General features: G+C 38.0%; 1 protein-coding gene across 3 annotated transcripts in view; it reads right to left on the bottom strand.

The window, feature by feature from the left end:
• The window catches only part of LOC132663248 (phospholipid-transporting ATPase FetA-like), a 107,053-nt gene that overhangs the window by 30,002 nt on the left and 52,522 nt on the right, over positions 1–24,529 (bottom strand). For all 3 annotated transcript variants that reach the window (XM_060609399.3, XM_060609398.3, XM_060609397.3), the window contains exons 8-15: positions 22,006–22,078; positions 21,570–21,640; positions 20,431–20,513; positions 19,502–19,660; positions 16,984–17,072; positions 9,939–10,135; positions 6,303–6,511; positions 4,175–4,218 (exon numbers count right to left, since the gene is read on the bottom strand). In XM_060609399.3, coding sequence (XP_060465382.3) covers positions 4,175–4,218; positions 6,303–6,511; positions 9,939–10,135; positions 16,984–17,072; positions 19,502–19,660; positions 20,431–20,513; positions 21,570–21,640; positions 22,006–22,078 — 925 coding nt within the window. The remainder of the gene's footprint in view (positions 1–4,174; positions 4,219–6,302; positions 6,512–9,938; positions 10,136–16,983; positions 17,073–19,501; positions 19,661–20,430; positions 20,514–21,569; positions 21,641–22,005; positions 22,079–24,529) is intronic.

Here is a 24,529-nt window from a genome sequence, read left to right as displayed (position 1 = left end):
GACAGACAATGTCTAGAGGGTAATACAGGAATGGTTCTAAGTGCTTTTTAAAATATGAGTCAAAATAAAATATAAAAATTTATTTTTAGTGGTTACCTCTGGTTAATGGGCTTAGGGTTATTTTAACTAATTTTTTTAACTATTTTATTTTAAGTTAATACTCATTTTTAGAATAGTCTTAGGTTTACAAAAAAATTGGGCAAAAGTACAAGAAGTTCCCATATATTATCTCTCTCTTCTTTCTACTCTGATTTCCTCTATTCACATCTCACATTAGTGTAGTACATTTGTTACAACCGACAAACAAATATTAATACGTTATTATGAACTAAAGTATATAGTTTACAGTAGAATTCTGTACAGTTCTATGGGTTTTGAAACATACATATTGTAATGAATCTACCATGACAGCATCACACAGAATAGTTCCACTGCCCTAAAACTCTCCTGTGTTCCGCTCTACTGCTTCATCTCTCTCTCCACCTCTCACCAAGACCCTGGCAACCACTGATCTTTTTACCGTCTGTACTAATTTGCCTTTTCCAGAATGTCATATAGTTGGAATCATAGTATGTAGCCTTTTCAGATTAGCTTCTTCACTTAGCAGTATGCATTTTAGGTTCTTCCTTTTGTGTGTGTGGCTTGATAGCTCATTTATTCTTACTGCTGAATAATATTCCATTGTAGGGATGTACTAAGTATTTTTTTTTATAAGGAAGGGAAAATTTGAGCTGAAGGGAAAGAATCACATAAGAAGAATAACTTTCAGATATTAAGAAGGAGCGAATACAGGACTGACTGAGGTTCCTGAAGAAGTAGAAAGGGATGGAATGTAAAATATACAAAGAGACTTGTATTGAAAGAAAACAGGATACCTTTTTTGAGACTGAAGGAAACTAGGTAAAGGTGTGTTCTGAAGTATGTATGGAAAAGGATATTTAGGGGATAGTTTGAATTTTTCTCAGTAAAGTTGAAGGCAATATCATCTGCTGCATATTGGGGACAGAGGGGGATGTAGTAGAAGGCCTGAGGGTGAATTCTAGAATAGCTAACATGCAGAATTAAGTATGACGCTGACCACAAATTAGTAAAAAATTATCCAAATAATATTGGAAGCCTAAAAGAGGTTGGAGTTTCTGAATTTTTAATGAGTTTGTGATCTCCAAAAAGTGCTTGGCACTCTGAGATTAGAACAGAAAAGGATAGATGGCTTGGTTAATTAAAGGTTGAGATTTGGTGAGTGATTAAAGAGAAAAAGGACTAGTAAGGTACTGAGGATATTTATGATCCTGGGTACAGATGGGGGCAAGACAGGAAGGGAAGTAAAGCCATGAGGAATTGACAGACTTGGAGAAAAAGGAGAGCTGAGGGCTTGTGAGTTTTCCAAAGATAAGAAAGCAGGCATATATAGCAGAAGTCAAGTACTAAGAGAGATAGAGAAATAAGGTATGTGACCAGAGATCATGATGAGAGAGTTTACAATTTCAGAGTAGTACAATTCTAGATAGTGACATGGAAAAGGGTGATGAAGATTTTTGGGGTACTACAGGTCATCTGAAAGGCATATTTTTTCTGACATCTGAAAGCATCCATGGTGACAGATCATCCATAAAGTAGCCAGTACCACCCAAGATGATAGTAGGGATTGGGTACAGAGGAAGAATAGGAGCCAATTTTCAAAGTCCTCAGTGAATGAGATGAAGAAGTCAGAAGATGCATAGATGTCAATGACAGGAAGAGTTAAGGAGGAGCATTGCCAGAAGTCATAAGCATCACAGGAGGAAAAATTATAAGAGGAAGAAAAAGTAACGGTTTAAAGTTAGCACAGGATAATGAAGACAATACATTTGGGCTTTTGGTATGCAGAATAGGAGATGGAGGAAAAGGGATGTTCTCAGGGAAAGTCAATCAAGGCAGGGAGAAGAAATCATTTTTATGAAGAGATGAGGCAACAGGTAAGCTTGTTTACAAGAGAAAAAAGAGTCCAGTGATCCAGTGGAACACATGTTATGATTAATCAGTAGTGGAAGGAAGAGGTAGGGGAAAGAAACTCCAGAATAACAGTTTATTCCCTATAAGCTATAACTTTGTTTATATTGCCAAAGTCATTTGCAGAGACTCTAGAAGGGGATTTAAGGGGGGAAAAAGTAGATTTTCTATCCCTTTCCCAATCTCTTTGGATAGATAGGGGTGAGAAAGTAGTTGGGAGCTGGAGTTAGCTATTTGGTATATAAGTCCAGTGACTAAGGGTTTGGAATTAGTTATAGAAGGAAAGGGATAGGGTGAGGAGTATCATAAAGGTAACGGACAAAGCCCTATGAAGGGATGTTTAATATCAAATATATAAACAAAAGCTGAGATCCAATACTGGAGAAAATAGTCAAAATGAACCAGCTAGAAATAGAAAGAATGAATAGGAAGATATTTTTATAATTGTGTGGGATACAACTATTCAGTATGTTGCAATATAATGTTCCTGAAGCTATAAAGGAAAAAGACTGACATGACAAATTTGATCACATACATTAGAAACTTCTACACAGAAAAAAAAAAAAACTTCTACACAGAAAAAAATATAAACAAAACCCAAAAGACAAAAATGGGGAAAGTAACTGTACTGTATGTGCCAAAGGAAAGGTTGTTATTTTTACTTTATAAAAAGTACTTTCAAGTAAGAAAAAAAGGGCAAAGAATATGAACGGGCAACTGAGAAAATAACTATAAACAGGCAATAAAGTGGGAAGGGGAAATAAGCACATAAAAATGATTCAATCTGATTAGTAATCAGAGAGAGGTAAATAACATGAGATGCCATTTTAACCAATTAAATTTCTAAAGATTAAAAAATTATTAATACTCAGTACTCATAAGGATATGAGAAAAAATAATTATTATATATTTTTGGTGGGATTATAAACTGATGCAATCTATCTAGGAGCAATATGGCAATATTAAACGTGCTAAAAATGTGGCTACCCTTTGACCAATCAGTTTCACTCCCAGGAGTTCGTTCGAAGGAAATAATTATCAGAAGAAGAGACAAAACTGTAAGTACCAGGGTGCTTACCACAGTGCTATTTATAATAATAACAAAATAAAATGGAATAAAAATAGGGGATTGGTTAAATAAATTAAGGTACACTAATACAAATGGATATGCCACTCATTCAAAATGATGATGTGGACCTAAATTTACTGACATGGAAATGGGACTAGAATATAATGTCAAGTGAATAAAAAGGAGGCTGCAAATAGGATACATGCTATGATGCTTCCTCTTTCTTTCCTTTTTCCCTTTGTTCTCTTTCCTCTCTCCCTCCATTCCTTCCATCCATCCATCCATCCATCTATCATTAGATCTTGATGTATATGTGTGTGCATATACACACATGGAAAACACGTGAAAGAATATACCCCCAAATTTTACATTGGTTTTCTAAAGAAGATTGAACGATTTTCACTTTCTTCTTCATACATTTCTGTATTGATTGGATTTTTTAAAAATGTTTATTCATTTTTGAAAGACAGAGAGAGACAGAGCACAAGCAGGGGTGGGGTGTAGAGAAAGGGGGACACAGAATCTGAAGCAGGCTCCAGGCTCTGAGCTGTCAGCACAGAGCCCGACGCAGGGCTCGAACTCACGAACCACGAGATCATGACCTGAGCCAAAGTCGGACGCTCAACCGACTGAGCCACCCAGGCACCCCTGTATTGATTGGATTTTAAAACAAATTTATTTTGGAGAAAGAGAGCCTGAGTGGGGGAGGGGCACTGAGAGAGGGGGCTCCAAAGAGAGTTCTGCAGTGACAGTAGTGAGCTCGAGTTCTGGGCTCTAACTCACGAACCATGAGATCATGACCTGAGCTGAAGTTGGACGCTCAACCGACTGAGCCACCCAGGCACCCTGACTGGACTTTTTTAATATGAGGAAAGACTATTTTTCAAATAGGAAAAAAGAAAAAAGAAAAAAGAAAGAAAGCTATTTTGATTTTAAAGCACAAACCCAAATCCCCTCAAATAAACATAGGTCATTTATATAATGCTTTCTGATATTATGGGCCAATAAAAGCTTTACTATTTCAGGGGCTAAGGGACTCTCAATTTGTGTCAAAGATGCTGCTGTTTAGCATGGTCTCAGCTCTCACGCATATCACAGGTAACTGTAATCACTCACCTCAGAGACTTCTACTTTCATTCCCTTTTTGTCATAGACATGACCTGTTGATAAGTAAAGAGAGCAGAGACTTGGCAAGGGTTTTAAAGAAATGTTTAAATTATTTTTTTTGCTGTGATAAAATACATATAACATAAAAATTTAACCATTTGTTAGCATACAATTCAGTGTCATTAATCACATTGACAGTGTGGTACAATAATCACCATTATAAATTTCCAAAATTTTTTCAGCATTCTAAACAGAAACTCCCCAATTCCTCCCTATCCCTAGCCCCTGATAACCTCCACTTTTTGTCTCTATAAATTTGTCTATTCTAGATATTTCATATAAGTAGAATCATACACTATTTCTTTTTGTGTTTGGCTTATTTCACTTAGTATAAAGTTTTCAAGAATCATCCATGTTGTAGCATGTGTCAGAACCTCATTACTTTTTATGACTTAGTAATATTGCTTTGAATGGATATACCACAATTTGTTTATCCATTCATCTGTTGACGGACACATGGTTGTTTTTACCTTTGGGCTATTGGTGAATAATGCTGCAATGAATGCCAGCATATATCTATCTGTTTGAATCCCTGTTTTCCATCTTTTGAGGGGAATATACCTAGGAATAGATTTATGGGGTCATATCGTAATTTAAAGGAAGGTTAACAGCTTATTGCTTCTGATTCTATCATCCCAGACTTCCCATCAAGCTTCCTTGAATCTCCTCAGGCCACCCAGCCCTTAGTGTCCCAGTAAGCTCCACTCCCCAAGCTAATGGTAAGAGGTCATTTGCTTGGGCCCCAACTCTTCTCCCTTAAGTGTGAGGTGAGGCTGGAAGTTAGTCACTGGATGTGGGAAAGACCTTCTATTTCATGAAGCCCTCCAGTCAGAAAAGTTACCTAGAAGAAATATGAAAATAGTGCAAGAATGTTTAGGATTCTTGGCTAGCAGATAGTATAAATAAAATAGCAGTGGAAGAGTCTTATGTCAAGCATAGAAACAACCATGGCCCTTTTGGGACACCTGGGTGGCTCAGTCGGTTAAGCCTCTGACTCTTCATAGTTTGTGGGTTCAAGCCCCACATAGTTTGTGGGGTCTTCAGAAGGTGGGGCCTGCTTAGAATTCTCGCTCTCTCTCCCTCTCTCTGCCTCTCCCCCACTCATTATCTCTCTCAAAAGTAAATAAACATTAAAAAAGAATTAGAAAAAAAAAAAAGAAGAAGAAACACCCATGGCCCTTTCAACCTTACCCAGTGTATCATCAGATCTTATAATGAGACAGAGAATTAAGATCTTTACCCAAATCAACTCATCTAAAAATAGGCTTTCAGAGTTTATACATAGGAAAAGTTGTTTGGCAGGGATAATAGGAAATAGTAGCTTTTTAAAAAAATCTTAATCTTAAATTTTAATCTTAAATTTTTAATTATTTTTTAATTGAGGTGAAAGGCATATGACATACAATTAACCTTTTAAAGTGTACAATTCAGAGGCAGGTAGTGCATTTACAATGTTGTATACTACACATCTCTCTAGTTTCAAAGCTTTTTCATCACCCCAGAGTAGAAATGCTCTACCTTTTTAGATGTGATTGCCTTCCTCAGCTAGTTAGTGCATTGGGCATGAATGTTCACATACCCGAGGACTTAACCCTGTCACAAAAATAAGTTTAGGCTTAAGGCATGAAATGGATGAGGAATTGGGCATTGGGGACCCTGCCCAACCAACTTGACTATCCTTTGATGGCTTCTCTCAAGACTGCTTATTGGTCTGAGGGGGAATCAGGAGATTAACAGCTTCAACAATATGCTGGTTTCTCTGTGTGATTTAATATGAGAGTGAACTGACCCTCTCAAGACATTGGGAATTCCTTGAGGACAGAGATTAAGTCTTGTACATCTTGGTATTTCCAATGTCCAACACAATGGATTACCTCTATAAGGTGTGAAATAAATGCTTTTTGGTAAGCAACTGAATGGAGTAGGTGATCTTTGTTTAATGAGTAAAGAAGGTTGTGAGAATAAGAGATAAATGTGAATTTCAGAGGTATATAGAATTAGAGGCAGATTATTCTTGAAAACAATCTGCAAAGTAGAATTTCCCCAGGACTCAGGGAAAGCAGGAAGACATGCATACCATAGAACATCCCATTAATAGAACACTTATTGAAAACCATGATGTTCTGAGTCAGGGTTCCTGTTTTGTCAGAGAACACGTATTTGACCTGGCCAAGCTCCTCATTAAGGGTGGTGGTGCGAGCCTGTGCTGGTGAGTTCTTTGGTGCATAAAACATCTTCCGATCCCAGTTGATATAGCAACTGTTGCCCAATCTTATTATCTCAACACTATGGAGAAAGCAAGAAAAGAAGCGTCCTGGGTTAGAACATATCAAATACATAATCCTGGTTTCCTTCTTAATAGGTCAGGGCCAGCATCTGAAAATCAGAATATCCTCCTTGGGAACCTACCATGGATTTTGAAGGACATTCCCACCAGCCAACCCAATGTAAATCTGATCTCGACCATTTTCACTCAGTGCTTTACCATCTGGATCCGGATATACTTCATTAATTTTGCTGAGGCATAACCCCCTTTCATTTTTTCTTTTTCCAAAACATATCCAGGAAAAATAAAAAGTTTTGAACTTTTGCAGTAATGCAAGGCCTGGTAGAATTATGAACTACCTAATAAAAGGCTGTTTAGGTTTAATTAGAGGATTACTGTGGCTGTCATGTAAATCCACTGGCAAGGAAGAGAAACTTAAACACTCAGAAACTTGTTTCAGAAGAAGGGAAGGATCTGTGAAAATCAGAAACAGGTCATAGAAGCTGACCTGATAAAATTCCTGGCAGGGGCAATCTGCCTGTGGGGTAGCTTCTCCCCCTAATAGTGTCCTCTTCACTTTACCTGAATTTTCCCTATTGCCTTTATCACATTCCTCTTCTGTTCCAAATAATGCATATTATAGATTCTTTATGGTTAACAAGCATCTTCATTTTAAAATAGTTAAGATTTTTAATGGGCCTCCTTCCTATCACCATTTGTGCTTAATGTGTGTTAGTTTTGGTCACTTCTAAAAGACAACTGCATTGAGCAACATGTTTGTTTGTTTGTTTAATTTCAGGTGAGGCAGGAGTGCTCTAGCCCACATTACTGACTCTACAGGTCCTCAAGCACTGAATCTTGATCCCTCCCTTCCTTTGCCATACCAACCAACATAGCTATTTCTCTAAACCCAAACATTTAATCATATCATTTCTTTCCTTAGAAAAATCTTTGCTGCCTTTAGGATAAAATCCAAACTCCTTGGGAGTCACCTGCATGGCTCAGTCGGTTAAGTGTCCAACTTTGGCTCAGGTCATGATCCCACAGTTCATAAGTTCGAGCCCCACATCAGGCTCTACTTTGACAGCCTTTTGGGGGGGGGGGGTTGTATATCATTTTATTTTTATTTTTTTAATTTTACTTTTTATTTTTTAAAATTTACATCCAAATTAGTTAGCATATAGTGCAACAATGATTTCAGGAGTAGATTCCCTAGTGCCTCTTACCCATTTAGCCCACCCTCCCTCCCACAACCCCTCTAGTAACCTTCAGTTTGTTCTCCATATTTGAGTCTCTTCTGTTTTGTCCCCCTTCCTGTTTTTATATTATTTTTGTTTCCTTCCCCTTATGTTCATCTGTTTGGTCTCTTAAAGTCCTCATATGAGTGAAGGCATAGGATTTTTGTCTTTCTCTGACTAATTTCACTTAGCATAATACCCTCCAGTTCCATGTAGTTGCAAGTGGCAAGATTTCCTTCTTTTTGATTGCCGAGCAATACTCCATTGTGTATATATACCACATTTTTTTTTATCCATTCATCCATCGATGGATATTTGGGCTCTTTCCATACTCTGGCTATTGTTGATAGTGCTGCTATAAACATGGGGGTGCATGTGTCCCTTCGAAACAGCACACCTGTATCCTGTGGATAAAGGCCTAGTAGTGCATTTGCTGGGCTGTAGGGTAGTTCTATTTTTAGTTTTTTGAGGAACCTCCATACTGTTTTCCAGAGTGGCTGCACCAGCTTGCATTCCCACCAGCAGTGCAAAAGAGATCCTCTTTCTCCGCATCCTTGCCAACATCTGTTGTTGCCTGAGTTGTTAATGTTAGCCCTTCGGACAGGTGTGAGGTGGTATCTCATTGTGTTTTTGATTTATATTTGCCTGATGATGAGTGATGCGGAGCATTTTTTCATGTGTCGGTTGGCCATCTGGATGTCTTCTTTGGAGAAGTGTCTATTCATGTCTTTTGCCCATTTCTTCACTGGATGATTTGTTTTTTGGATGTTGAGTTTGAGAAGTTCTTTATAGATTTTGGATACTAACCCTTTATCTGATATGTCATTTGCAAATATTGTCTCCCATTCTGTCGGTTGCCTTTTAGTTTTGCTGATTGTTTCCTTCGCTGTGCAGAAGCTTTTTATTTTGATGAGGTCCCAGTAGTTCATTTTCTACTTTGACAGCTTGAAGCTTGGAGCCTGGAGCCTGCTTCAGATTCTGTGTGTCTCTCTGTCCCCTCCCATGCTTGTGCACTCGCTTTCCCTCTCTCTCAAAAGTAAATAAACAAACATTAAAAAAACATCCAAAATCCTTAGCCTGACATTTAAGGCTCTCCTGGATAGGATACTGAATTATCATCCAACACTTTAGCCTAGGCTACTCATTGTTCTATGACCACACCAAACCTTTGCACATGCTGATCTTTCTGTTTGCAATATTGTTTTGCTATTTTCTGCATGATGAATTCCACTCTTCTCTCAAATACCAGTTTGAGTGTTACTTTTTCTGTAATCCCCCAAGCCTCTCCAGGTAGAACCAACCTGTTCCTTTTCCAGTCTCCCATAGCACTCCCTATATATTTCTCTTACATCATTTTCCATATTGTACCATAATTACTTAAGTATCTGTTTCCACACTATGTTGTAAGCTTATCTACAGAAAGAGCTGTCTTATGATTTATGGTTCTATTTCTAGCACCTAGTATAGTGCTTGGCACATAGTAGGTGCTGTGCTCAATAAATACTAAATTAATAAGATAATTTAGTCATGCAGGGTGCTTTTCAGGTTGGAATGTCACAGTGCAGGGTTTAGGAAACCTGGAAAGAAGGATATAAAAACATGTTTGGATGTGTGTATGTGAAAGGGAATGATGAAAATAGAAAAAGGAGCTCAAAGGCTTATTTGACCCATTTCAAATTTTTGTCCATGAAAAGGCAAAGGAAACATCCTTCTTTTCTTTTACAACTTTTAGAACCCAGAACTTAGGTCATAATTACATCTATAATACCATTTGCCACATTGTTTCTGGGGGAAAACAAATGTTGAGTTCTGATTAACTGATTTACAAATGTATGTTTGGGACCTATGTTATTGATTAACTAGGGGCTGCCTGACTTATGCTTCAGCATCACCAAATTTGTGTGCATTTTTTCAATTATTGCATGTGTTTCTATGTCTTATTTAGTTACATTATAAGCTATTTGAGGGCAGGGATGGTTTTCTCTTTGTGTAACTCATAGTATCTAGTACAGTATTCTGGATATGGAAAGCACTAATACAATCTCTAGACATTTCTCAGACTGTTTTGTACATTGGCACTGTGGAAAGTAAAGAGTTAAAGAGCATACAGTCTATGCTTCCCAAACATTTACACTCTAGTTGGGGAGTTAAGCAGGATGTATAAAGTCAGCTCCTCCCCCTATGACACAAAGTGGTCAAAGAAGCTCACCTGACATAAAGGGAAATGGGCACCATAGTGTTAAGAATAATGAAGTAGGACCAGAATACGAGGATGGCAGAGACAGCTGATGAAGGGACATATTCTTTCCATGGCAGATAATTCTGGAAGTAGTAGCCTTTTTTGTTTTCCCAAATGCCATGCCCAATTGCTAGGATAAAGCACATGCTGCCTAAAAACAGGAAAATCTGGAAATCAGAAACAGAATTAAATTAACATGTTATCTAAGGCATGTGCTGCTTCATGTCTACTTTTGGACATTTAGCTCTCAACAAAGCTTCTCTCTTTTCCTGGAGGGCAGGGGCATCCTGTAGTTCACAAGCTCTAGGCAGTAGTACAGGACAGAAAAGAAAGCCCAGCACGAGCCATCCTTGGAATCTTTTTTTCCTTTCAAATTTTTATTTAGATTCTAGTTAGTTAACATGCAGTGCAATATTGGTTTCAGGAATAGAACACAGTGATTCATCACTTACATACAACACCCTGTGCTCATCATAACAAGTGCCCTCCTTAATACCCATCACCCATCTAGCCCATCCCCCCCCCCACCTCCCTCCATCAACCCTTAGTCTGATCTCTATTATTTAGAGTCTCTTATGGTTTGTTTCCCTATCTCCACACCCCCCCTACAAATGTCAACATCTGTTTTGTTTCTTAAATTCCACATGTGAGTGAAATCATATGGTATTTTGTCTTTCTCTGACTGATTTATTTCATTTAGCATAATGCACTTTGGCTCTATTCATATTGCTGCAAATGGCAAGATTTCATTCTTTTTGATTGTGGAGTAATATTCCACTATATATGAATATATATATATATATATATATATATATATATATATATATAACATATATATATTATATATACATATATTCTACATCTTTTTTTAAACAAGTTTTATACAATTTCTTTATACTTTCAATAATTTTTATGTTATACAAACTGTTCAGGAACACGTGCTTAAAAAAATGTTTCCATCGCATTCTACAAATCTAGTATACATAGTTTTAGCTCTAAAATACAATTATACCACACCAAAAGTAAAATTATAGGTAGTCTTACTAATGAACAAAGATGCAAAAATGTTAAATAATTAGTAGCAAATTAGATTCTGCAGTATATGAAGAGATGAATATCTTTTGTCTAATTAGGTTTATCACAGGAATATAAAGATACATTAGCTTTACAGAATCTAAGAATAAGATTCAGTACTATTAACAGATTAAAGTTGCATAAAAGTGATCATCTCAAAAGATGACCAAATAAAAATTCCACATCTATAAATACCCTTAGTAAGTTAGGAATATATCTTTTTTTAAATTTAACTTTATTTTTTATTTTTTAAAATTTACATCCAAATTAGTTAGTATATAGTGAAGCAAGTTAGGAATATATCTTTTTTTATTTTTTTATTTTATTTTTATTTTATTTTTTTAAAGTTTATTTATTTTTGAGACCGAGAGAGACAGAGCATGAATGGGGGAGGGGCAGAGAGAGATAGGGAGACACAGAATCAGAAGCAGGCTCCAGGCTCTGAGCCATCTGCCCAGAGCCCGACGCGGGGCTCGAACTCACGGACCGCGAGATCGTGACCTGAGCTGAAATCGGACGCTTAACTGACTGAGCCACCCAGGCACCCTGGAATATATCTTGATAAAAGTGAGCTACCAGACTCTATGGCAAACTTCATATTTTATGGTAAAACATTAAATGTAATCCCATTCAAGTCAGAAAAAAAAATTGATAGTATCAACATTGTACTAGAGGTGCTAAGCAATGCAGTAAGAAAAACTGCAGTATAAATTTTGAAATGGCATAGAAAAATGGTCATTACTTATATCACTTCTTTTTTTATCCACTTATCAGCTGATGGACATTTGGGGTCTTTCCACAGTTGGGCTTTGTTGATAATGCTATGGACATCAGAGTGCATGTACCCTTCTGAATATGTATTTTTGTATCCATTGGGCATCCTTGGGATTTGAAGTGAGCTAAAAGTTATTAAAATACATTAAATACTAATTAAGTGCCAGGATTTGTGCTCAGTACTCTCTCTATATTATTTATTTTAATATTTAAATATTTTATATTTATAAATGTTTTAATAATAGATGAGGAATTTGACATTAAGAGTAGAAAAGTATTTTGCCTAAAGTCACTTAGCTACTAACTAGGAGAGACATGTTTTTTGTTTTTTTGTGTTCAAGTTTATTTATCTTTTTTTAGTAATCTCTACACCCAACATGAGGCTTGAACTCATGACTCCAAGGTCAAGAATTACATGCTCCTCCAACTGAGCCAGCCAGGTGCCCAGAGAGACAGGTTTTGAACCAGTTCCAGAACCGGAGCTTTCAATCACTCCATTATTGAAGTGAGGTCACTGATGGGCAAGTCTTTGAAGACAAGGATGTAAAAGGCAGAAGGAGCAGGTATAATTGAGACCATTCTCAGAAAATAAGATTTTAAAAAGCTTTTTATTATGAAAAATTTCAAACACTTATTAAGTTATATAAGTAGTATAATGAACCCCCATGTGCCCATCACCCAGCTTCAACAACTATCAATTCAGGGCCAGTCTTATTACACCTAAAACTCCTCTTCCCCTTTTAAGCAAATTGCCCACATTATATAATTTTATCTGTAAACTGTTTATAATTTTTTTTATTGTTTATTTATTTTTGAAAGAGAGAGAGAGAGAGAGAGAGAGAGAGAGCGAGAGCACGCACAGGGGAGGGGCAGAGAGAAAGAGAGGGAGACACAGAATCCAAAGCCAGCTCCAGGCTCTGAGCTGTCAGCACAGAGCCTGACGCGGGGCTCAAACTCACAAACCGTGAGATCATGACCTGAGCTGGAGTCGGCTGCTTAACCCAGGGCCACCCAGGCACCCCTGCAATTTCTTCTTCTACGAATAGTAATAAGAATTTTTCAAAAGTTCTTTTATCTTCCCTGAATTATAATGTCTATTCCAGGGTCAGTTATTTTATTTGTTCACCCTCTTCCTCCTCTTGTGTGTTCCTGTTTTCCCTCTAGTACACTTAAAAATATGAGGAGAAGAGTAGTTTAATCATTATAGGTTGGTTTTGTTTCCTTTGGTTAATTTTGTTTCCCCAATAGGCCACTCTCCTGAATGGGAACATGGAAGCACAAGTTCTATGTAGGTAGGTAGTATGTGTTATTTGATGGGCCTCACCCTCAGGTACACAAGGAACATGAAAACACATTTGAATCCCTTAAAATTGAAATAAAATGGGTTTTACTCTGAAGTGATGAGACCCACATCAGAAGCCCTAGCCTTGGGGCGCCTGGGTGGCCCAGTTGGTTAAGCGGTCGACTTCGGCTCAGGTCATGATCTCGTAGTCTGTGAGTTCGAGCCCCGCGTTGGGCTCTGTGCTGACAGCTCAGAGCCTGGAGCCTGTTTCAGATTCTGTGTCTCCCTCTCTCTGACCCTCCCCTGTTCATGCTCTGTCTCTCCCTGTCTCAAAAATAAATAAAACGTTAAAAAAATTAAAAAAAAAAAAAAAGAAGCCCTAGCCTTCTGAGATAATTTTTACATTTCTTTAGAAAGCAGTTCCCTTCTGAGACTGGAAGGCAAATACACTTGTTATTACTATATGTATGCTATACAGGTGGCAGGATGGTATAGGGGCCAATTATTGCCCATGTTGTTTTATGGACAGTTTTTAAATTAATTATCTTGACCATTATTCCATATACCACCCCTACTTTTCATACCTGCTAATGTTAGCTTGGAGCTATGATTGAGCTCTACCAGGAAGAATGCATTTGCACTGAAGCTTTCACTACCCTGGTTTGTCTATCAATATAATCTAGGGGCACCTGGGTGGCTCAGTTGGTTAAACGTCTGACTGTTGGTTTTGGCTCAGGCCATGATCTCACATTCCTTGAGTTTCAGCTCCACATGGGGCTCTGTGCTGTCAGCACATAGTCTGCTTGGGATTCTGTGTTTCCCTCTCTCTCTGCCCCTCCCCTGCTCACTCTCTCAAAATAAATAAATAAACATTAAAAAGTATATAATCTATCCGTTTTCTGCCTTCTAAAAACTCATCAACATCTTGGGTCTACTGATGGTTCATCCTCTGCCAGGGCTGTTACACATTTATTCCCTGTTTGTACTTCTTTATAGTCATTTCAAGAAGCTTCTCAATGCTCTTAAACTTGATGCCCAAAAGTGAATACAGTACCTCAGACAACATTTCACACTTTCTGAAGGAAAGATTGCCATAAATGACCATTCAAATATAGGCATTTATAGCAGCTACTCTACCAGCTCAGCTGCCCCAGCATTTACACTGACCCTCTGTTGCCTCTATCTTGTGAGAACCTAAGCAGAGAACTACATTTTCTCTCTGGAGACCCCCCACTGCAGATACCTCTATGGTCCTTCTCTAATCTGCACGGGGGTTCTCTAGGCCTGCTATTCAACTATCATCCTAGGACTTCTTTTCACCCGCTTCCATGTTTCCTGGCTTCCTTATCTTCTTTCTTAGTTTACTTTCTTGGTTTGCTTGAGTATACACAATAGGAGCTTCCTAAGAGATTATACAGGATGAATACATTTTTTGAATCTTTATACATATGGATATTTCTTTATACTTGAATTTTATTAACAGTTTTACTAGATTTAGAATTATAGGCTGCAAACAATTTTCTGGCACACATTTGAAGGCATTAATATTTACCTTCTGCTGTTGCTGCTGAGGAGGCCAATGCTATTCTGGTTTTTGATCCTGGTATATGATCTTTTATTCCTCACTAGAAGCTTGTGGGATTTTCTTTTTTTGTAATTTATTATTTTTTTAAATTTAATTTCAAGTTAGTTAACATAAAGTGTAGTCTTGGTTTCAGAAGTAGAACCCAGTGATTTATCACTTCCATATGAGCACCCAGTGCTCATTCCAACAAGTGCCCTCCTCAATGCCCATCACCCATTTAGCCCATCTCCTACCCACCTCTCCTTCAGCAGCCCTCAGTTTGTTCTCTGTATTTAAGAGTCTTTTATGGTTTACCTCCCTGTTTTATCTTATTTTTCCTTCCTTTCCCCTATGTTCATCTATTGCATTTCTTAAATTCACATATGAATGAAACTATATGATAATTGTCTTTCTCTGACTGGCTTATTTCACTTAGCATAATATGCTCTAGTTTCATCCATATTGTTGCAAATAGCAAGACTTCATTCTTTTTGATCGCTAAGTAATATTCCATTCTATCTATCTATCTCTATCTCTATCTCTATCTCTATCTACCACATTTTCTTTATTCATCAGTCAATGGACATTTGGGCTCTTCCCATAATTTGGAGATTTTATTTTTAATTTTATAATTTTTTGGTATGTGGTCAGTCTGCCTTGTTAAGCAGGACTTCTCATGTGTTTTCATTTTGCCTTCCCAGGGAGGCAGCAAGTATAGCAGAAAGAGCATTGATTTTGAAAAGTTATGCCTAGATGGATAGATGAGATGATTAAATAAAATTACATATGTAAAACATCTGACACATATTGATGCACTGCCCCCTTTATACACTTGAGGGCTGCACCCAGATCTTATACATCCTTGTGATTCTCACAACATCTGGCACATACTGGGCACATGATAGATTTTCAATAACTACAAGTTGATGACTTAATGAGTCATAAACCTGTCTTTGCTGTTATTTTTCTGTAGGATTTTATTTATGATATTTATCTTTACTGTCTCAATTTGCATATTTGTCAAATGGACTTGCTTATTGTCATGGATGTAGTGAGGCTACAGTTAAGTGAATAATAAATATTCTAAAAAGTTAAAATCACTCTAACAGATGTCAAGTATTATGACTGACCTTCAGAGAGGTAAACAAGTAGGTGAAACTTCCTAGGCATATGGGAGACATCTTGTTTTGAAAACAAGCCCAGGCTAAATGACCTAACTTAGTGCCTAATGATAGATGTTCCTAATACAGTCAGCGGCATATTTGCCCATGTCACCTTCCTGAATTTTCAAATGTGACTGTCTTCCTCATTAAGAAACCAGGAAATGTCACTTTATTTCTACTGCTAAAAGCTATGCAGATAGTAGTAGAAAGAAAGATAGTGGATACTAGCTTCTGGTCTCAAAGCTGAATGAACTTTCCTAATTTTCTAAAACCCCATTTACTAAATCCAAAGGATTTAGGAAAAGAACTGCAGTATTTCCCATAATAAATAATGGAGAAGAGGCAGTTTATAATTCAGATATTGGTGAGAAATACACAGAAACAAAAGGCATTTTTGAATTTTGAGAGTCTAAGCAATAGAGTAAAAATAAAAAGTCATAGAATTAAGTACAGGCAGCACTGAAATTGCTCAGTCATGCAAAGAAAATTGTATAAGTAAAGAAATAAATGTCTATATCTAACAAGAATAAGGACAACCTGTATAGGATAGCAGGGAAATTAGTCTTCAGTTTAAACTTCTGTTATCAAAGCTATTATTATCTGTCGAGTGCTTTTCCAATTTCATTTCTCAGCAACAGGATCTTTATTTTTCAACTGGTATCTTACAGAACAGACAAATGTGAAGCTGTTCTTTTTGAAGTGAGAATATCAGAATGAGGGAGCCAGAACAAAACTCACTTGATCTCAATTCCCCCTGCAGCAGACTCCTCTAAGGAAACAGTTTGAAAATCATCAGTTTAAGTAAGGTGTTCTATTAGTTCAAGTAAAGTTTTATTATAGTATCCATGAGTAAAATAGGTTATGGGAAAATAAAAATTGTGTCAATTTCTAAAGCAGGGTTCTTGATCTGTTCCAGTACCATTAATCAAAGCATCAAATCTTAAACAAAGTGTGATCATCCTCTCTAACAGGTATAGAGAACAGACTCCCTTGTCAATTGGCTCTATTCTTTTTTGCTTCTGACATTAGTAAATGGCATACTAAAACTGTTTGAGTCTTTCAAACAACTAAATTCTAAGTTGGAAATGCCAGCTGCTGCTATGGAAGGAAGAAAAACATGTCTACTTGTAAAGAAGTTGAAAAATGTCTTCAACTTACCCAGACCACAAGGACATTCAAGAGATGGTCCATGTGCGTCCGTTTAAAGGTAGACTTTCCACAGTTCTGCATTAATTTGGTGTCTGGTCCTAAGTGAAACAGGAAGACCAGCTCTTAGAATCACTGAATACACTCAGAGGATTGAAATTGGATTGAAATATACCTTTATGACCACCTAATCAAACCTCTTGCCAAAGCCAGGGGATAAAGCCCTGGAGAAAGGCTCATACTTGGTACCAATAACTCAAAAAATAAACATTTTGTTTCTAAGGATAATCACAACTATTTCTGCAAAGTGCACCAATCCTGATTCCTCTTTTTTTGGTACCTCAGAGAGTCTAGTTTTTTATAGATGAGTTAAGTCAGAATAGGAGCCATAAGCTTATTCCTTTTTAAGTTTTTATTTTAATTCCAGTTAACATACAGTGTTATATTAGTTTCAGGTGTACAATATAGTAATTCAACACTAGGAGCCACAAGCTTCATTCTCATCATCATCTGGTTTATTTAGCTTGGAAAAGAGATTTTCTGATAAAGAGATCTCTACCTTCTTTTGAGGAAAACTACTGTTGGGCCAGGCTCTATTTCAAGTTTCTACTTGGGAAAGGAAGAATGGAAAATGCAATGGCAGTGACTTCTGAGATGGAAGCTGGGGCTTTTCTGGGGCTGAGAGACAGAGATTGTATTTCTTCATGACAGGGCAGATGGTAAATAGAAGTAAAGAGCTTTAGTGAATATTACTGACCAAAACATAAGCAGTTTAGAAGAAAGTGTAAGTAGCAATTTCTCTGGCCTTTACCATCTGATTGTTATTTTTACATGTATTCTAATGAAGGAATTTCATTAATGTTTACACATGGGGGAACTAGAACTTCCCTGATAATGTAGGCAAACACTGAGAATGCAGGGCATAAGCTATGCCATTCTTTCCTCTCAAGCATTTCTTGAAGGGCTTGAAGGGATGAGAAGTTTGGCTCAGAGCCAGGCAGCTACAAGGGGCAGAATCTTCCAAGGGTCCTTAGAAAGAATGACCTTACCACAAGTTTCAAGGAGGATGTGGAGATCACGGTTGAACCTGGGTATCATGTAGCGGGAAGAGCAACTAAATTTTGCACTGAATACCTCAAGATGCTCTTAAGTGGTTATCAGTTCTCTTCTGCTCTGAGTTTCCCAAAGCCCCAAAAGATTTTTTGCTACCATGTAAACCAAGAGTCAGAGGGAAACCTTAACTAAATTTGTGCTGGTTGGCAACCTCACTGCTATTACTTTAGGGAAAAAAACCTTTTGCTGAAAAATGAGCTTTTTATAAATGGCAATGTATAGGGGTAGCTGCTGAAGTACAGTGAAGAAAATAAGTGTACTTCAAATCTTTGGGGTTTGAGTCTAGTCAGCCTAGAAGCCACCATTATAGCTCAAGAACCAATGAAAAAAAGTTCTACTAAGGCCTCCCTGGACTCTTAGGCTTCTTTCTATGGCTTGGTTCCAATTATTTTCCACAGAAGTGAGGCATATAGGATCTTCATGTCTAGGAGTGAATTCTCTAGAAGGAGAGCTCTGAGTTGAATAGTATTCACTGTGGTAAATCTTCCTTGATGCTATCTTCAGTGTTCCCTATCTGCTTACTATGGTTGTTGTCATCAATTTCCATTGTTACCAAGTACACAGGGTAGGTAGCAGAGAAGCTTCTTCCTCCATTTTCCTGAACCACCAAGAATAACCCAAGAAAATCCCTCACTAAGCATAAGGGATTATAGTTCTAAATGACATCTCAAGAGTGGCCAATTCTTGGGGTGCTTTGGTGGCTCAGTCGGTTGAACGTCTGACTTCGGCCCAAGTCGTGATCTTATAGCTCGTTAGTCTGAGCCCCGCACTGGGCTCTGTTTTGACAGCTCAGAGCCTGGAGCCTGCTTCAGATTCTGTGTCTCTCTCTCTCTCTCTGTCCCTCCCCCACTCACTCTGTCTGTCTGTCTCTCTCAAAAATAAATAAAAACATTAAAACATTTTATAAAAACAAGAGGGGTCAATTCTAATGATCCACACTGCTTTTTCTCTGCCATGAATCCCTCACATTTTATTTCATATTCTTCTCCATAATGAACACTGTGTGTATTCTCTCCTGGGAGTAATCCATATATATACTCTCTCCTTTCACATGTTCCCCTTTTACATGTTAATTCCATGTATACTCTTTCTATGTGTATACCTTCTCTTGTGTCCAGATATGATCAGAAAGACTTATAAATGTCCTGTGGTCTTGCAACATAAAGACTTCCTTTAACAAAGGCAGAGCTAATAACATTGGCAGCTCATTGCTTGGGGAAAAAAAAAAATTTTTTTTCCTAAGAAAAAAGTTTTTTTTCTTAAATCTTTCATCCATCCATCTACCTCCCTCCCTTTCTATCTGTCTCAAAGCCATAGTGTTCTGATATATCTCTGAGTCCCATATCTACAACTTAGAAACTGAATAAGCACAAATTGGTCATGAATGGAAGTCTGCTGTGACTCTAAGGAGACATACCAGTATAAATCACCAAGCCATAGCACCAATCTGTATTCCTGATGATGCAGCCTCGGAGTAGCAGCTTGTCATGGTCCAGGGTGAAGTCTTTTCCTTTATAAGTCAGTATTCCTGTGAATTTGTCCAACTTGTTATTGGGAGACTCACACGTCACTTTTCCTGAAGAAAAATTAAGGAGAAAGAGTCCTGGCTCTGTAATCTCAGGCCTTTCCTAACAGGACAGAAAGAGGCTTAACAAACAAGAGGAAAGAACATCCCTCTTTCAAAATACATACATCTTTTTCCTATCCTCTCTTAACTGCTGCCCATTGATTAGCAGCTCCCTTTAGAAAGGCGGACAAAGGTTTCTGGGCATCAAAGAAGAGTAATTCTGTATGTGACATGGGTCATTCAGAGAGAGAAAAACCCACATGATAACTTATCACCATCAGTACTACCAGGTAATATGAGCTCTGAATCTGAAGAAATTAAAAAACTACTTAAAGCAAATCTAGCATTTTTCTCAAAGTGAAATAATTTGGCTTTTTCTTGATTACTAAAATAGAATATGTCCTTTTTACAAAGGACGTATACATATACAATACTAAACACGTATACAATACTAAAAGCAGACAGGAGAAGGTAAAATTGCCTAGAGATAAGTGCTGTTAATCTTTTGAAGTACATCCTTCCAACTTTTTCTATACATGTACTCATAAACATATATGTTTCCAAAAATAAGCTTATGTTATATATACTATGCAGCCTACTATAATCGTTTTCTTTCACTTGTTAACATGTTGTGGATATTTTTTCCATGTGACTAAATACCAACTTGCATATTGTTCTTACTAAGTTATGTAGAATTCAATGTATGGATGTGCCATACTTTATTTAACCAGTCCTCTATGGATAAAAATGTGGGTGGGTGAGTGTACTTCCTAACTCACCATCAAAGGCAGAAAGCAGCTCCAGGTTATCTTCCAAATCACTGGTGACTGGGATGGCCTGCTTCACTTTCAGGTTGGTTTCACTATAGCAAAGGACACATAGTCACCAGAGCACAAGCCATACATACACCAGCAGCCTAAGTCTTCTTCTTCTTTGGATTGCAGGAAATAGATATTGCCAATAGAGCTTGGGCTATAGGTCTGAGCTCTAAGAGTGACCCCCACTGTTCTCTCTCTAGGACAGTACTGAGGTAGATGGCTTCACAAGGAAGCTGAGCATTAGCCCACTCACTCCCCTATCTCTCTGCTCTCATTCCCTGCAATACACCAGTAATATTTTAACCAATCCAGGAAATCTTGCTGGTCAGGTGCTCTACATGAAGCTGAAGAGACATCACAAAACAACCTGAAGGTGGCACCTGCTCCCTTCAAGAATAAGAAGCAGGTCTTTTAAGAAGCTTGCACATACTTCCAAGTAAACATACTCCTCACCTCATAAATATTTATAGGACCCATGAAGGAATCCCAATTAACCATTTGCTGATACAGGAATGCATAGAGACAGAAACAAAAATGGAAGCCACATTTCAGAAAGCTTGGGCACCAAGAGGAATAGTTGTAAGAATGCCACTGATACAAAACTCCACAGGACAAGCTCCTGAAGATGGCCTCTATCCTCCTAAGACCTTAGCTTTTGCACGGTAATGAATTTGTAATTTAAATCCTTTACAGAACGTGGTATTTTATCAGTAAATAATTACCTCCATACTCATCCTCCCCACCCCCCAAACCTCCACTGGAAACCTTGGAACGCTATTCAGAAATTTTACAGTCCTGTTTACCTCTTTCCTGCTACTCAGCATTACTGAATACAGTGAGAGTGTCTCCAGTTTAGAGATGGAGAATACAGAGTTTATTCTGCACCCAGGGGATGCAAGATTGTTGCTGCTAAGAGCTCAGTTTTAAACTTGAAATCCCAAGGATCTGGCCTCCTATTTTCTCTTATCTGGATATATCTAGTATCTTTGGCACTTCCATCTGAGAATAAAATTCATTCCCTGCATCATTCTCTCCCTCAGTGAGAAATTCTCTAAGCTGGCTCAATGGTCTTAAAATGACCATCAGGAAAGAACACTTACCCATCAAGTTCTGCTGTTTCTATATACGTCAGACTGTAAGGCTCACTGCTAGAGAGTAATAGCATATCAGCCTATGGTCAGAAAAGTCAGAGAAGATAAGGAAAGCAGGAAGGCAGACTTTTAATATTACAGTGGCAAAAAAAGCAATTACCCCAGAAACAGATATTCATCCTAAGAATTTTACAGATATTTGGTTTACACTCTTTGTCTAGGATCCACTGCTGCTACCACACTCACCCTCTCCTAAAGCTAGTCATTCTTTATCTGTAGCTATGGTGGGAGGCAGACAAAAACAAACTTCGTACAGGAGCTGTTCATCTCCAGATGCACAGTGAAGCAGAGGTCATCAAAAGCAGTAGCAGCAGAAGTGCTGAGAGGGTTCCTCTGTACCCACTCAAGTCAAAAAGAAGAAACCACCATGCACAGAGGTACTCACCGTGACAGGCTGATTATTTCTTAGTTTTATTATATCTCCCACTTGAATATTCATCCATTTGTCCTCCTTTATCCTGTAAGAAAATGTGCCTTGAATGCCTGTTCTGAGAATTTCCCATAGCCCTGCTTTGACAGTCAAGAAAAGAAATAAAAAGAAAAAAGCGGAGATGAAGTCAAGGCTTATAGAAGAACCAAAGTGGTTTGTGATGCATCCTTGCTATAATCAAGAAGGGGGCCCATTTCTCTTGACTTCAGGTTATAAGGATTTTCTAAAACTCTTTAAAATGCATATGTAGTCATATACACCCCTAATTATTCTTTAACTAAAAGTAATACATGCATATGGTAAAAAAAAAAAAATAGTTCAAATAATAAATAAGCATGTAAAAAGAAAAATTCTCTCTCCCCAGATTTTAGTTTTGCTTCTCAAGGTAGCAAATGCAAATTTTTGTATTTGTTTCTAGAAAATATCAATCCAAATGATACAACATATACATTTAAAAGTTACACACTAGAGGGGCATCTAGGTGGCTCAACTGGTTAGGCGACTGACTTCGGCTCAGGTCATGATCTCTCAGTTTGTGAGTTCGAGCCCTGCGTTGGGCTCTGTGCTGACAGCTCAGAGCCTGGAGCCTGGAGCCTACTTCAGATTCTGTTCTCCCCCTCTCTCTACCCCTCCCCTGCTCACACTCTGTGTCTCTCTCTCAGTAATAATAAATAAACATTAAAAAATTAAAAAAAATAAATAAATAAAAGTTATATACTAGAGGGGTGCCTGGGTGGCTCAGTTGGTTTAAGGGTACCACTTCTGCCCAGGTCATGATCTCACAGTTTGGGAGTTCGAGCCTCAGATCAGGCTGACAGCTCAGAGTCTGGAGCCTGCTTTGGATTCTGTGTCTCCGGTTCTCTCTGCCCCTCCCCAACTCGTGCTCTGTCTCTCTCTCTCAAAAATAAATAAACATTAAAAAAAATTTTTTTTAAGTTATACACTAAATACAGGATTTGCTGCACTTTGCATGTTTCATGTAATAACATATCTTGCAGAGTACTTATAGAAGATATGGCTCATTCTTTTTGATAGATAAAATGTATATCCTATCATATATGGTTGTACCAATATTATTTTCTTATGTTAAAATTGGATTACTTTTGACCCCTCAAATCCTCACTTCCACAAAAGGCAGCTGGCAGTAGGAGCAGATTCTATAATACTACTGGCTCTTTCCCCTTCTGTTTTTTGTACCTCAATTTCCCCAATTGCATACAGCCCATAAATCCTTCCTTTCTGATAAAGAACGAAGCAAGATATACACAGTACCATAAGAATTTTGGAAATATGAGCTACCTCTTTGTAACAATTCTGTTATGCCAAGCACCCAAAGAGCTGGCAAAGAGAAGGCACACCTGAATGCCATTGTATGTTTCACCTTTGAATGAAGCCTTGTTATCTGCAGGCATGACACACATCACCACTTTGCCAGAGCACGGGTTTTCCCAGGACACCTTTACTGGGAAGATAACTTCTTTGAAAAGGGCCAAATTTCTTTTATTTAAAAACAAAAAGTCTTTTAATATAAATTCAGTTAGATAATCTTCTTCCACTTCCTGAGTTATATTTCTTTTTTAAAAAATATTTATTTTGAAAGAGAGAGAGAACACGCAAGTGTGAGCACTAGCAGGGTTGGGGCAGAGAGAGAGAATCCTGAGCAGGTTCTGCGCTATCAGCACAGAGCCTGTCTCAGGGCTCCATCTCACGAACTTTGAGATGATGAGCTGAAATCAGGGTCAGATGCTTAACAGACTGAGCCACCCAGGCACTCCCTCTGGGTTGTATTTCTTTAAATCTTATTCCAAATTAAATTTTCTCTGTATGTTATAAATGTAAGTCCTTGTTGTAAAACCATTATTTATATATCCTTGTATCTCCTTCTCTGGTTTATTTTTTTTTTAAATTAAAAAAATACATTTTTTACATTTTTTATTCATTTCTAAGAGACAGAGACAGAGCACGAGTTGGGGAGGGGCAGAGAGAGAGAAGGAGACACAGAATCTGAAGGAGGCTCTGGGCTCTGAGCTGTGAGGACAGAGCCTGATGTGGAGTCCAAACTCTCAAACCATGAGATCATGACTTGAGCTGAAGTTGGTTAAGTGTCCAACTGAACCACCCAGATGCCCCTAAAATTGTTTTAAAAAATGTTTCTTGGGGCGCCTGGGTGGCTCAGTCGGTTAAGCGGCCGACTTCAGCTCAGGTCACGATCTCGCGGTCCATGAGTTCGAGCCCCGCGTCGGGCTCTGGGCTGACAGCTCAGAGCCTGGAGCCTGCTTCCGATTCTGTGTCTCCCTCTCTCTGCCCCTCCCCCGTTCATGCTCTGTCTCTCTCTGTCTCAAAAATAAATAAAACGTTAAAAAAAAAATGTTTCTATTTATTTTTGAGACAGACAGACAGCATGAGTGGGGGAGGGGCAGAGAGAGAGGAAGACCCAGAATTCAAAGCAAGCTCCAGGCTCTGAGCTGTCAGCACAAGT

The sequence above is a fragment of the Panthera onca genome, chromosome D4 (genome assembly GCF_046562875.1).
Source record: "Panthera onca isolate mPanOnc1 chromosome D4, mPanOnc1 haplotype 2, whole genome shotgun sequence".
Lineage (NCBI taxonomy): Eukaryota > Metazoa > Chordata > Mammalia > Carnivora > Felidae > Panthera > Panthera onca.
The sequence above is the reverse complement of the archived record's forward strand: the minus strand, read 5'-3'. Positions and strand labels throughout refer to the sequence as shown.